This window comes from Carlito syrichta, unplaced genomic scaffold (genome assembly GCF_000164805.1).
Source record: "Carlito syrichta isolate Samal-C Ts95f unplaced genomic scaffold, Tarsius_syrichta-2.0.1 Scaffold302301, whole genome shotgun sequence".
In the NCBI taxonomy this organism is placed as follows: domain Eukaryota; kingdom Metazoa; phylum Chordata; class Mammalia; order Primates; family Tarsiidae; genus Carlito; species Carlito syrichta.
This window is the reverse complement of record NW_007246397.1, coordinates 300124-313125: the sequence shown is the minus strand read 5'-3', so window position 1 is coordinate 313125 and position 13002 is coordinate 300124. Positions and strand designations below refer to the sequence as shown.

The window sequence follows — 13002 nt, the reverse complement described above, 5'->3', positions numbered from 1 at the left end:
ACTGTCAATCTTTACAACCCCGAGGGGGGAGGGGCCCTTTGAGGCCTGTTTTCCAGAGGGAGAAACTGTGTAGCTGAGTGTCCCCATAAATCCCCACAGGGGAGGCCAGGTGTTGTGGAATCCTCTCTGAGATGGTCAGCTCTGTTTTTTGCCTCCTAGGCCTGGGGCAGTGGGTAGGGGTTGGCAGGCCAACTGCTCACCCCATGGAGGGAGGGACACATGGGAAGAGGGGAACTGGCACAAAATGGGAAGGTTTCCAAGGGACAAGATCCAGGAAGAGCCAGCTTGGCTTGAGAGGAAGGCTGGATCGAGAGGCCTGAGTGTCCAGTGCCCAGGCCCTGAAGGCTTCTTGGAGGGCAGGGCACCAGGTTGGGACTGGCCTCACAGATGGGGCTTGGGAGCCATCCCTAAAGGTCAGGACTGTTATGAATCAAAGGACAGGTGAGAGTGATCTGGTCACATGGGGGTGGCCACCGACTGCCCACACGCTGCCTCAGACACACCTGAGCCTGCCTGACTGAGGGCTGGCTGCTCAGGCCCTGACCCTGTGGCCCCAGGCAAGTTGCTACTCCTCTCCAGACCCCAGTTTCCTCATCTGCAGTACAAAGGGGTTGGGTTGGCTGCCCCTTAGCATCTGCCCAGTTTGCACAGTGAGGTGAGGCGGAGGCTGGGCCAAAGAGGAACTGGGTCACAGCCATGGCTTCGGAGGCTGGGCCTTTGCTGCCACTTCCTGGCTTCTCGCTCTGACCCCCACAGGGCAGAAGCAGAGGATGTGGCTCCCAGCCCCCCTTTCCTTTCTGCTGATGGGGCCACGAGGAGGGGAACTGGCTTTGTCCTCAATAGCGATTGCATGATGTCACTCGACCAGCTAGGAAAATGTCTGTCCTAGCACACAGTCTGCCACACGCAGGATGAGTGCTCAGTGGGGGAGGGGGCTGGCCCTGTCAGACCTCCCAGGCCTCTGTGTGCTCGTCTGGGAAGTGGGGGTGCCAACTCCTGCCTTTGACCAGTCCCCACTCTGCTCTGGCCTTGATTTCCTCCTCTTCATGGGTGGGAGGCACAGGGGAAGGGAAACACAGCCCAGAACTGCAGGTGACTAGAAGGTTTGCTTCACCCCTCCTCCAGGTGGGCACCCAGGTTGCGTCTCTGAGGCTAGCTTCACAGCAGGCTGGTTGGATCTGAGGATTCCAGGGCAACGTCGAGTGAGCTGAGGGCTTCTCAGTAGCTCCTGGCATGGTCTGGATCCCAAGAAGTCCACTGGTGGACTGCAGCTGCTGGGCACTCCTCAGAATTTGTGCTTCTTTTCTACGAAGAAGAGTCTCCGGAGCTTGTCTGGCTGCAGAGAGGGAGAAGACGCTGAGACCTGGGACCCTGGACAGGGCAAGCAAGCCCTGGACTTGAGGGGCCCATCACTGACCTTGGGTTGGGGCCCCGCACCCTGGGGGTGAGGCCAGGTGGAAATTCCCGCATGAGCCTCTCCCAGTGCCTGAAATTCCACCTCCAGTGCCTCCACCATTTTGGAGGAAGGGTTTGCCCTCTTCTGGCCAAATAGAGGAAGAGGAAGGTGTATAGAAAGGGATGGAAAATAAAGATGTATCTCGTCTTACCTCCCTGGAGTGCCCTGGTCTCCCCTAGCCTCCAGCTGGGCTCCCCAGGATACAGTGGCATCCGGGGTAGGATGGGGGTGGGGTTGCACCCAGGGCCACCAGGGACAAAAGGATAGCAGCAGGGAAGAGCAGACATGGGATGTGGCTTCTAAGGTTCTTAGAAGGACTGTCTGCTGCTCAGGTCTGTGGTCCCGGAGAGTAGGGATCTGGGCAGCTGCTGTGCATGGGGTATGTGTGGTGTGCCCTGAGTGGGGAGCTGGCAGAACTTCTTGGGAAGACCTTTCCACTGGGAGCTTGGGGTGTTGCTGTTCAGGTTGGAAGGAGGTCTGTGTGTGCCCAAGATCAGAGGCTGTGCCCATGGGGAAGGGACTCTCGTCTCATCGTCTCCAGGTATAGGCAGAGTGCGGCCAGGACTGAGGGCTCTGGAGGCTCCTCTGCCTCCCTGGAAGCCCTGGACCAGCCCCTAACTACCTCCCCTCACAGTCCTGATCCCTTCTCTTCCTTATGGGAAATTCTCAGAAATAACACCTCTGGGCCGGGCATGGTGGCTCACACCTGTAATCCCAGCACTTTGGGAGGTAAAGGTGAGAGGATTGCCTGAGTCCAGGGGTTGGAGACCAGCCAGGGTAACTTTGTAAGACCTCATCTCTATAACAAATTTAAAAATTAGCACAGGCATGGTGGTTCCAACTACTTGGAAGGCTGAGGCAGAAGGACTGCCTGAGCCCAGCTGGTTGAAGCTGCGGTAGCAGTGACTGTACCACTGCACTCCAGCCTGGACAACAAAGTGAGATTCTGACTCAAAATAAAAGAAAGAAAAGAAATAACAGCTCTGTTCCCCAAGAGCCATCTCTGGGTTGAGCACGAGCAGATGTCTAACATTATCCTCTGAGCAGCCACCCCTGGATACAACCAGAGAACCAACTCATTTTATAGATGAGGAAACGGAGGTTGTGGGTAGGGTTGCCAAATAAGAGTCTAGCTGCCCAGTTAAATTAAAATGTCAGATAAATAAGGAATATTTGCTGTATTGAGACATACTAAAAAAGTATTTGTTTATCTGAAATTCAAGTTTAACTGGATGTCCTGTATTTTATCTTGCTAAATCTGGCAACCCTAGTCAGAGAAACTGGGAGGAAACTGTCTTGCCCAAAGCCACAAGGTTATGAAGTCACTCACCCGTGACTAGGGCTTCGACCCTTCTCCACCTTTCAGAAGCTCTGGAGCCCCTGCGTTGGCTGAGATGGAGGAGAAGACAGCCCTGTTCTGCTGTGGAGAAAGCCCTTAGAAGGGCCTGGAAGCCCCCATGTTTTTTTTGTTTTGTTTTGTTTTGATTGGAGTCTCACTCTGTCACCCAGGCTGGAGTGCAGTGGCACACTCACGGCCACGCCAGCATCGACCTGCTGGACTCAGGCAATCCTGCTTCAACCTTCCAAGTAGCTGGAACTACAGGCGTGCACTACCACGCTTGGCTAATTTTTTGATTTATTGTAGAGATGAAGTCTCGCTAAGTTACCCAGGCTGGTCTCGAACCCTTGAACTGAGGCAATCCTCTCACCTCGGCCTCCCAAAGTGCTGGGATTACAGGTTTGAGTCACCGCGCCTGGCCAGAAACCCCCATCTTACTCCCAAATCTAGCCGCTGTCTCTCCTGCTACCACCATCTCTGCCTCCAGGCAGATGTTAGGTCTGGAAACTTCTGGGCACTTCTAGGCAGTGGTGGCGACCTGCCCTGCCCATGCCTGGGGTTCACAGGTCCCCTCCTGCCACCAGCTGCTTCCCCTCCCGCCACCAGCTGCTTCTTAAGGGCTGGCAGCCACCCAGCCCACGTGGAGCTCACCTTGTTTGTCCGTCCAATCTCCTTGCTCTTGGCTGCTGGTATCTGCTCATAGGTGTTACTGGGCTCTGGGAGTGCCGGTGGCCCTGAGAGCTTCTGGTAGCCACAGTCCATGGGCCCTGACAGTTTGCTATATGTGGAACTGGCCCCAGGATGTGGGGGCCTGGTGGGACCACCCCAGCTGCCTGGGATCTGCTCATAGGTGCTGCCTCCCTGGCCTGGTGAATACCCAGCCTCCCGCGGGAGGCCTGCTGTCTCGATGAGCCCATAGGTGTCTTCAGTGCTACCCTGGGAGCAGGCCTGAGCCCCTTGGTTCACCTCTGAAAACCCCTGTCCCCAGGTGGCAGCCAGGGATCCCAGGGTGTCAGAACTGGGGGGCAGGAGGAGTCTCTGGGAAGGGGGAGACCCTGTCGGACCCTGGTCTGGGCTCACCCCAGAAAGGACAGGCCCCGGGTCATCAGACCTGTTCTGATCTTCATCTGAGAGTCTCCTCTGGGCCTCCTTTCCTGGGGAGCAGGCCTGGCTGCCAGCTGGCATGGGCCCGTGCCTGCTGGACACCTCTGTGCCCTGAGCCAGCCTTGCCAGGTTCATCTTCCTCAGGTCTGTGTAGATGATGTCCTGGGGGCCTCCAAAAGACTTATCCAGGAGGGAGGCACTCCTCTTGGGGAGGGGAGGGATCTTAACAGAGGCCTGGGGAGAGAGGAATGAAGAAGTCATGGCTGAGATGTCCTCAGGTAAACAAAAATCTCGATAAGCTGAGGCCCCTGTCTTGGGCACAGTCTACCTGCCTATACATGCAAGCATCGAATACACGACACTCAGGACTCCCAACAGCTCTTACACTCCCTCTTTACCTTGGCATTCAAGGCCTTGGGTCACCAGTTCTACCTCCCACTTAAGCTCCTCCTGCCTTGCTCCTCCTGCCTCTAGTGTGTCCACTAGTCCTCAGAGTCCTCAAACCCACCCACTCACTGCTCTGTCCCCCTTCAGAGTGGCCCACCCCAAGCCCATCACAACTGCTGTGTGCCAGACACTGTCTTAGGTGCCAAGGACTCTGGCGAGCAAAACCAACTCTTGGAAGTTTATATTCAAGTCTGGGAGGTGGGCATATTGCTCCTCTGTGTAGAATGACATGGTACGATGTGCTATATGCTGTACTCATGTATACCAGATAATGGAGTACCTGGGCATGACCAAGGCTATGAAGAACAAAGCAGGCGATGGGATAGAGGGAATGACAGATGGGAGAGGGGGTATGTTCTATCCTGTACGTGGACCTTTCTGATCAAGTGACACTTAAAAAGACAATGGGCTAGGTGCAGTGGCTCATGTCTATAACCCTATCACTTTGGGAGGCCAAGACAGGAGGATTGCTTGCGCCAAGGGGTTTGAGACCAACCTGGGCAGCATGGCAAGACCTGATCTCTACAGAATATCAAAAAATTGGGGGGGCATGGTGGCATGTACCTGTAGTCCCAGCTGCTCAGGAGGCTGAGGGAAGAGGATCGCTTGAGCCCAGGAATTCGAGGCTACTGTGAGCCATGGTCATGCCACTGCACTCCAGTCTGGGCAACACAGTGAGACCCAGACTCAAATAAAATAAGAGAATGGAGTGCAGTGAGAATGGAGTGCAGTGAGAGTGTGAGAGTGCAGACACTTAGTAGAAAGAATGTTCCAGGCAGAGGGTACAGCCAGTGCAAAGGCCCTGGGGTAAGAACCAGGTTGGTGTGTTCAAGGAAGATCTAGAAAGTCAGTCAGAGAAGAGGTTTCACAGAGGCCTTCAGGGAGGAAAAGGGGAGGGTGGCAGGGCACCCAGTGAGGCTCCTATAGACCCTGGAGAGGATTTCAGGTTTGATTCCAAACATGAGGAAAAGCCCTGGGCATGCTGTGATCTGATATATATTAAGACAAATTTCTGAGTCCTTCTCATGAGGTGCTGTAGAGAATTTTGACTCCCAGGCATCTCACTCTACAGTTTACCAAGGAACTTTCAGGCATTTCTTATCCATTCTCTCCTTCGGGTCTTAGGAAAACCTCAGGAACGGTAAACTGAGGTTCGGAGCGATTACATGACTTGTATGAAACCACATGGCTAGAAAACGGTTAAGTCCAGGCTTGAACTAAATCTGGCTGCCCAGAGGCAGGCCATGACTTGGGGGAACCCCTGGGTGATTCCAAGCTGGGCCAGTATCCCACTTGGCCTGGAGCACCCTACACAGCTTGAGGGAGTGGTCAACGTGACCTCTCAGCAGCCTCATCTTTGGGTGACCCAGAACCCTCCTCACCTCCATGCTTTCCTCCTTGGGAAGATTCCAGGGACTCCCATCCAGACTCTTCTGCATGTGGGAGGAGGAGACCTGGAACTTTGGAGCGGGGCGGGGGCTGACAGCCTTGTCTGGGACCACCGCCGAGGAGGCTGTAGCAGCTGGTTTTTCCAGGCTCAGGCTGGTATGGTGGAGGTCCCGGATGATGGCGTCATACAGGTCATTGTCCTCTGGCTGGGGGCAGTGGGCACATAGCAGGCAGATGGTCATGCTCACCTGGCTGGACTCAAGCTGCCTGCCAGAGGCTGCTGACGAGAGACTGAAATGCTCCCACCAGGCGCTTATCTCGGGTAAGACACTGCCCAGCATCCCGTTTTCCAGTAGGGACCATGTCCCACATGGAGGGCCCCTGGATGGTAGTAAACAGGGAAGGCGAGAAAGGGGACATGCCCAAGCGATGGACACCCAGGCCTGGGCTCCCGTCCCTGCCACCCTCACCCTGAGGCAGGGTGTGCTTACCCGGGGGCAGGCAGCAGCCAGCGTCTCCCCGAAGGGCTCCAGCTGCACCTCCTGGTAGTGGCGCACGAGCTCTGCCAGGGTGCCGTGACTCTGGGTGTCCCCTGAGACAAAGTAGCGCCGGTTTCGTAGTTGGTTGATGACGAAATGCCGGCAGCGATCGCCACCCCTGCAACACAAGCACTTGTGGTCTGGGGCTGCTGGCCACGGGCAGCCCAGCTTGACCCAGGGCCCAAGTTCTGAGCCTGGGGGCTTGGAGAGGGGTCCCAGCTTTCCATCTGCTCCTGACCTGGGGCAACCCTCCCCTGCTTGGAGCCATGGTGTGTTCCTCAGGAAGCGAGGAAGGGGTTTCTTTTTCTTTCTTTTTTTTTTTTGAATCGGAGTCTCATTCTGTTGCCCAGGCTGAAGCGCAGTGGCAGCATTGACCTGCTGGGTTCTGCAATCCTTCCACCTCAGCCTTCCAAGTAGCTGGAACTGCAGGCACGCGCTACCACGCCCGGCTAATTTTTTTAATTTATTGTAGAGATATGGTCTCCCCAAGTTGCCCGGGCTGGTCTCAAAGCAGCGGGCTCAGGCAATCTACTCGCCTTGGCCTTCCAAAGTGCTGGGATTATAGGCTGAGCCACCAAGCCAGGCTTAGGAGGGGGTTTCAAATCATGGGAACTTGGGGCCCTAGGAAGTGCCTAGGCCTGCTCTGGTGGAATCAAGGAGGACAGAGCTGGGACTAGGGCCAGGCAAGTAAGGCCCTCATCTTGGGTGTGAAATGTAAAGGGGCCCCCCCAAGACTCAGTCATCGAGATAATAATGAAATAGTTTAGAAAATCAAAATCAAATATTTTAGAAAATCAAACTGAATACAAAATAATCAGTCCAAAAATTGTCCACGATGAACAAAATATCAAAGTTTTAAATAAAAGGATCTGGCTCTGCACCTTTATTTACAACTCAGCTTCACCCTGATCTCTGCCCCGCAGTGACAATGGAGCTCCAGCTCCCACCCCCACTTCGGCCTGCAAAGTGCCCCCCCAAGTCCCACCCTCTTCATTTTCTAGAAGAATAACTTCTACACAGTGCAGTGCGTGTCATAAGTGTGCAGCTCAATTAATTTCCACGTATGATCACCCCCACATAACCATCCCTCAGATCAAGATATATCCTTTCTGGCTTCCTGAAGACCACCTTGTGCCTCTGCTAATCAATGCCCCACAAAGGTAGCCACCATTCTGACCCCTTTCCCCATAGGTTAGTTTTACCCATTAGAGGATTTCATATAAATGAAATTATACAATATTTCTCTTTTGTGTCTAGCTTCTTTCTTTCAACATTATATCTTTGAGATTGATTCCATGTCCCTGTGGAATGTTTTTTTCCCGTCATTTATGTATAGTATTCCTTTTGTTTTGTTTTGTTTTGTTTTGAGTTGGAATCTCACTCTGTCACCCAGGCTGGAGTGCAGTGGCACACTCATGGTCACCTCAGCGTCAATCTGCTGGGCTCCAGTGCTGCTTCCATCTCAGCCTTCCATGTAGCTGGAACTACAGGCACATACTACCTCATTCAGCTAATTTTTGATATACTATAGAGACGAGATCTCACCAAGTTGCCCATGCTGGTCTCAAACCCGCAGGCTCAGGCAGTTCACTTGCCTCGGCCTCCCAAAGTGCTGGGATTATAGGCTGAGTCACCAGGCTGGAGTGCAGTGGTGTGACTGTAACTCACCATAGCCTTGACCTCCTGGGTTCAAGTGATTCTCCCACCTCAGCCTTCCAAGCAGCTGGGACTACAGGCAAATGCCACCACATCCAACTAAATTTTTTTATTTTTGTAGAAATGAGATCTCGCTATGTGACCCAGTCTGGTCTCAAACTCCTAAACTCAAGTAATGCTCCCACCTCAGCCTCCCAATGTTTTGGATACAAGTGTGAGCTACCATGCCTGGCCTGTAGTATTCCGTTTAATGAAAAATTCACAACTTACTTATTCTTTTGGACATTTAGATTATTTCTGGATTTGGGCTGTTATAGATAAACAAATGTGAACATTCTCATACATGTCTTTTGGTGAGTATATGTACTCATTCCTGTTGAGAATACACCACGAAGTGGAATTGATGGGTCAGGGGTACACACCTGTGATTAGCTATAGAGTATGCCAAGATATTTTCTAAAATTGTTGCAGTGTGCAAGAGCTCCAGCTGCTCCCCATCCTCTCTCAACTCATTGGTGTCATCTGTCTTTCCACGTTAGCTTTTCGTTGTGGTTTTAATTTGTGTTTCTCTGATAGCTAACAATGTGGAACACGTTTTCATATGCTTATTGGACCTTTGACTACTACTTTTTTTTTTTTTCTTTGAGTTGTAGTCTCACTCTGTCACCCAGACTGGAGTGCAGTGGCACGCTCCCAGCCACTGCAGCCTTGACCTGCTGGGCTCCGGCAATCCTTCCGCCTCAGCCTTCCAAGGAGCTGGAACTATAGGCATGCGCTACCATGCCTGGCTAATTTTTTGATTTATTATAGAGATGAAATCTCGCCAAGTTGCCCAGGCAGGTCTCGAACCCGCAGGCTCAGGCAATCCACTCACCTCGTCCTCCCAAAGCGCAGGATTACAGGCTGAGCCACTGAGCCTGGCGACTATCTCTCTTTTTGTTGTTGCTTTTTCAGTCAGAGTCTCCTCTGTCACCTAGGCTGGAGTGCAGTGGCACACTCATGGCTACTGCAGCCTCCACCTTCTGGGCTCTGGCAATCCTTCCACCTCAGCCTCCCAGGTAGCTGAGACTACAGGTGCATGACACCATGCCTGGCTAATTTAAAAAAATTTTTTGTAGCGATGAGGTCTCTACAGTAAAATTAAAAATCTCCCGAGCCCAGAAGGTCAAGGCTGTGGTGAGGCACGATTGTGCTACTGCCTTCCGGCTTGGGTGATAGAGACCCCTGACTCAAAAAAGAGAGAGAGAGAGAAAAGATAAATGTAATTGAATGTAATTGTTTTCCTTTTCTTTCTTGGATCTATGATCCATCTAGAATTAATTAATTTTCATGTAAGGTGTGAGGCAATGATCATTTTTTTTCTATTTGGATATCCAATTGCTCCACACCAATTATTGAGAAACAGGCCTTTACCCCCATGGATTTGCAGCGGTATCTCTGTTGTAAATCAGGCAAGCAAACATGTGGGACTGTCTTAGGGCTCTATTTTGTTGTTTATCTTTGAACAGCCCCACTTTGATCTCTTTCATAAGGTGGCATTCTGCCTAAGTTCTCATTTGGAAAAAAACAAAACAAACAAAAAACCCCGTAGTTGAAAAGATACTTGAAAATTACTGAGTGGGCAACCCCTTCAGGTCCCCTCCCACTGTGAGAGCCTTTTTTGTCTTCTCAATAAATCCTGCTTTCTCACACACACACACAAAGAAAACTACTGAGTTAGTATATTTCGAAGTGCCCGGTACATAGAATAAAAATATTTTAACAATGACTAATATTTGTTTAGTCCTTACTATATTTCGTGCACTGTGCCAAGCACTTTTATTTTTATTATTTATTTATTGAGTTGGATCTCACTCTGTCACCCAGGCTGGAGTGCAGTGTCATGGCTACCACAGCCTTGACCCGCTGGGTTCAGGCAGTCCTTCCACCTCAGTCTTCCAAGTAGCTGGATCTACAGGCATGCGCCATGCCTGGCTAATTTTTTTATTTATTGGAGAGATGAGGTCTCGCCGTGTTGCCTAGGCTGGTCTCAAACCCATGGGCTCAGACAATCCTCTCACCTCGGCCTCCCAAGTGCTGGGATTACAGTTGTGAGCCACTGCTCCCAGCTGCCATGCACTTTTAAATGTCTCAACTGATTGAACACTCAAAAATCCTAGGGACTGGGTGCTATAATATTCCCATTTTACAGATGTGGAAATAGAGGAACACAGAAGCAAAGTAACTTACTCCAGGTCAGGATTTGAACTGGGGGGGTCTGAGTCAGTGATCATTTTGAATCCGAATCTGAAACCTCTGAGGTTTGCCCTGGATTCCCGGCCTCCCCACTATATAGGGGAGAGATCTCCCCTCCTCTGCCTCCTCCGACCCAACCTACTCTCAGAACCAGATCCTGCATCACCATCTCTGCCTTCATCCTGGCCACCTTGTCTCCTCTGTTCTGTCCTCACTGCCCTACCCCAGGCCAGACCTCATCATCTCACAACCAGTCAATCTCATGAGTCCCCACTGTCCCCACACCTCCAGCCTCTGACCCCCAGCCTCCCTCCATAGGCTACCTGAAGGACCCGCGCAAAATACCTCAGACTAGATCGCCCTTCAGGATCCATAGACTCAGGCAGGCATACAAGGCCATCCTGAGCTGCCCGCCCACCCCTGCATCCCCCATAGGAGTCATGTCTTCTGCCGCATCCAGTGAACTGAGGCTTCCCCAACACTCTTGTCTTTCATGCCTCTGTACTTTTGCACAGGCCATTTCATGTCCTGGAAACGCCCTCCTGAACCCCAGCCGCACCCTCCTTTCTGCCTAGCAAATTGCAGTCTTTCTTCCTGGGCTCAAAGTTCACCTTTGTGAGCCCTTCCCCAGCTGCCCACTGGGAGGATGTTCTCTGCTGGCCTCATTCCTCCCCTTTGAAGGCCACTACTTCTCAGGACGTGTCTGCTGAGCAAGTAGGATGAGGGATTCAGGACCCAGGAAAAGCCAGGCATTGTGAGTGGCTGGGGCCTGTGCTCTAGCTATTATAATATTCCCATTTTTCAGATGAGGAAACAGAGGAAAAAAGGAGCAATCTGCAGGGCTGGGTTATGGGAGCCTGAGCCTGCCGGCCCCCTCACAGAGAACCTCCCTCTTACCTGTAGGACAAGATGTAGCCGGTGGCCCGGTCACTGAGGCGGATGAGGAAGGAACCAAGGGCTTTGTCCCTGAGTAGCTGCTCCGTCTGCCTGGGCAGAGGACAAGCCATTAGAGGGGGCCCGTGTCCTGACAGCCTCAGGAGGAACCTGACTTAGGCCTGTCTCAGAATCCCTGCTGGCCATGCTCTTGGGTCCCAGACCTCCAACACTTTAGAGAGTACTCCCCCAGACCTTTGGCTGTGCCTGTGGCCTGTCAGGTCCCAGTCTGTGGTCTGTCCAAGCTCAACTGAGCAAGCTCAAGACTGAGCTTGGACAGACCACAGACTGGGCCACAAGCACCCCTCACTCCCTTGCATCCTCAGCAGCAGGCACACTAAGGCACCTTAGCCACCCTCTTTCCAACCGATGGCTGTACAGCAAGACTGAATCCACACAACTGGAGATTTTTAGGCTTGGGAGGGTTCCCTCCCTCAGGATCAGTATGTACAGTTGTGCAGGGTATGGACTACACAAGAGTTTCTACAGGGAAGAACTGCTATTTTGTCTGAAGCCTGGTTGCAATAGCAGCTCACAGGAACTCCCTACCTTCTTCACATTCCCTTCAACTCCAAGCAGCTTGGATATTTTTATGTGGTGCCAAATATTTTGGAGACATGGTGGAAAATTCCAGCTGTCTTCTGCTTTGGCAGTACATAGACCAGATATGTATTCCCTCACTCACTGACTCACCACATACTTACGGAGTGTCTGCTCTATGTGGGACCAGCTGCATAATTTGCAGGCCCCCTACTAAATGAAAACATGGGGACCTATGCTCAAAAATTATTAAGAATTTAAAGAGAGTGACAGCAGAGCATTGAACTGAGCATGGGCCCTTCTGAGCACAGGGACCCATGCAGTTGCACAAGTTGATACCCATAAAGCTGACCCTGACACCATGTAGGTGCCAAGCCAGGGCCTAACGACTGGTGGATTGGTCATTCCTTTGTCTAGTGCTTTGGCTGTGTGGAGACCCAGTCTGATTAGGAAGCCAAACTCCACATCCTGGCGCTTACTCCTGGGATAAGCATGCATCCAGGTTTGCCTGGGATGGCCCCGTTTATGACAGTTCTCCCAGCTTAGTTACCCATAGTGTTCCAGTTTGGATGATCAATGACTGATCGGGTCCCCTAAATACTAATTAGCTCAGGCCTGGCCCTCTTCCTGTTCCCTGGCAGCCCCAACCACCTCCCACCTGTGGATGCCACCGCCTGAGGATGGTGCTCCTCAGTCTGTTCCCCCATCCTCCACCTCCCAAGGCCCGGGGAGAGAACAGAAACCAGTCTGCTCGAGAGCCCCCAGGCCATTTTCTCGGTTCGGTGGGCTTGTGGGCCACCTGGGGCCTGTGGACAGGGGCAGCCTTACTTGCGAGTGATGAATCCGTGAAACCAGGGGGGCAGGGAGCCATTCTGCAGAATGACGGGGGCCTGTGTCTCCATGAACCACTTCAGGGCCAGCTCCTGGAGCTCAGCCAGAGCCTGGCTGTCCCCTGTAGGCTCCCTCGCCAGGCTGGGCTGACTAAGGCTGCTCTCCATCCCAGTGAGCACTGAAGTGGAAGCCAAGCCCAGCCAGCCCACATGCCTCTATATCTGCATGTGCCCCGCTCATTTGCCTGGGCCCGTGCCCTCCCCAAAGACAACAGCACACAGCAGCCCTATTGTGACCTCTGGGCTGCTGGCTGTACTTCTCTCAGATGCTCTGGGGTGGGGCACCTTGGCTGGCCAGAGACACTGGGGGGAGGGTCACCGTAGCACCCTGAGAGGGGTGGGGAAGGCCCTCCCTGGCTTCCTGGCCAGCAGATGTGTTGTCTCACTGGGTTTGGCCTCTGTCCCCTCAATCTCCGGTCTTTGTCACAGCTAAAGACCAGACCCTGGCAAAAGTCCACAGCACTGCCCCTGCTA

General features: G+C 52.7%; 1 protein-coding gene across 1 annotated transcript; it reads right to left on the bottom strand.

Moving 5' to 3' along the window:
- Positions 1-1003: 1003 nt before the first annotated feature.
- SH2D7 (SH2 domain containing 7) lies at positions 1004-12636 on the bottom strand. Its single transcript, XM_008056260.1, has 6 exons — positions 12467-12636; positions 11063-11152; positions 6227-6392; positions 5729-5941; positions 3447-4133; positions 1004-1336 (listed from the first exon to the last, which is right to left on the bottom strand). The coding sequence occupies exons 1-6, from the start codon at positions 12634-12636 to the stop codon at positions 1286-1288; spliced, it is 1377 nt and encodes a 458-aa protein (XP_008054451.1). The 3' UTR covers positions 1004-1285.
- Between the last annotated feature and the right edge of the window lie 366 nt (positions 12637-13002).

Bases quoted from the DNA above. Each gene is read 5' to 3' on its own strand.
- SH2D7 (XM_008056260.1), bottom strand. From the start codon at position 12,636: ATGGAGAGCAGCCTTAGTCAGCCCAGCCTGGCGAGGGAGCCTACAGGG. The intron at 11,153-12,466 runs GTAAGGCTGCCC...TCCTCTGCCCAG, and splicing joins CACGGATTCATCACTCGCAA to GCAGACGGAGCAGCTACTCA. The intron at 1,337-3,446 runs GTGAGCTCCACG...CCCTCTCTGCAG, and splicing joins AGATTGGACGGACAAACAAG to CCAGACAAGCTCCGGAGACT.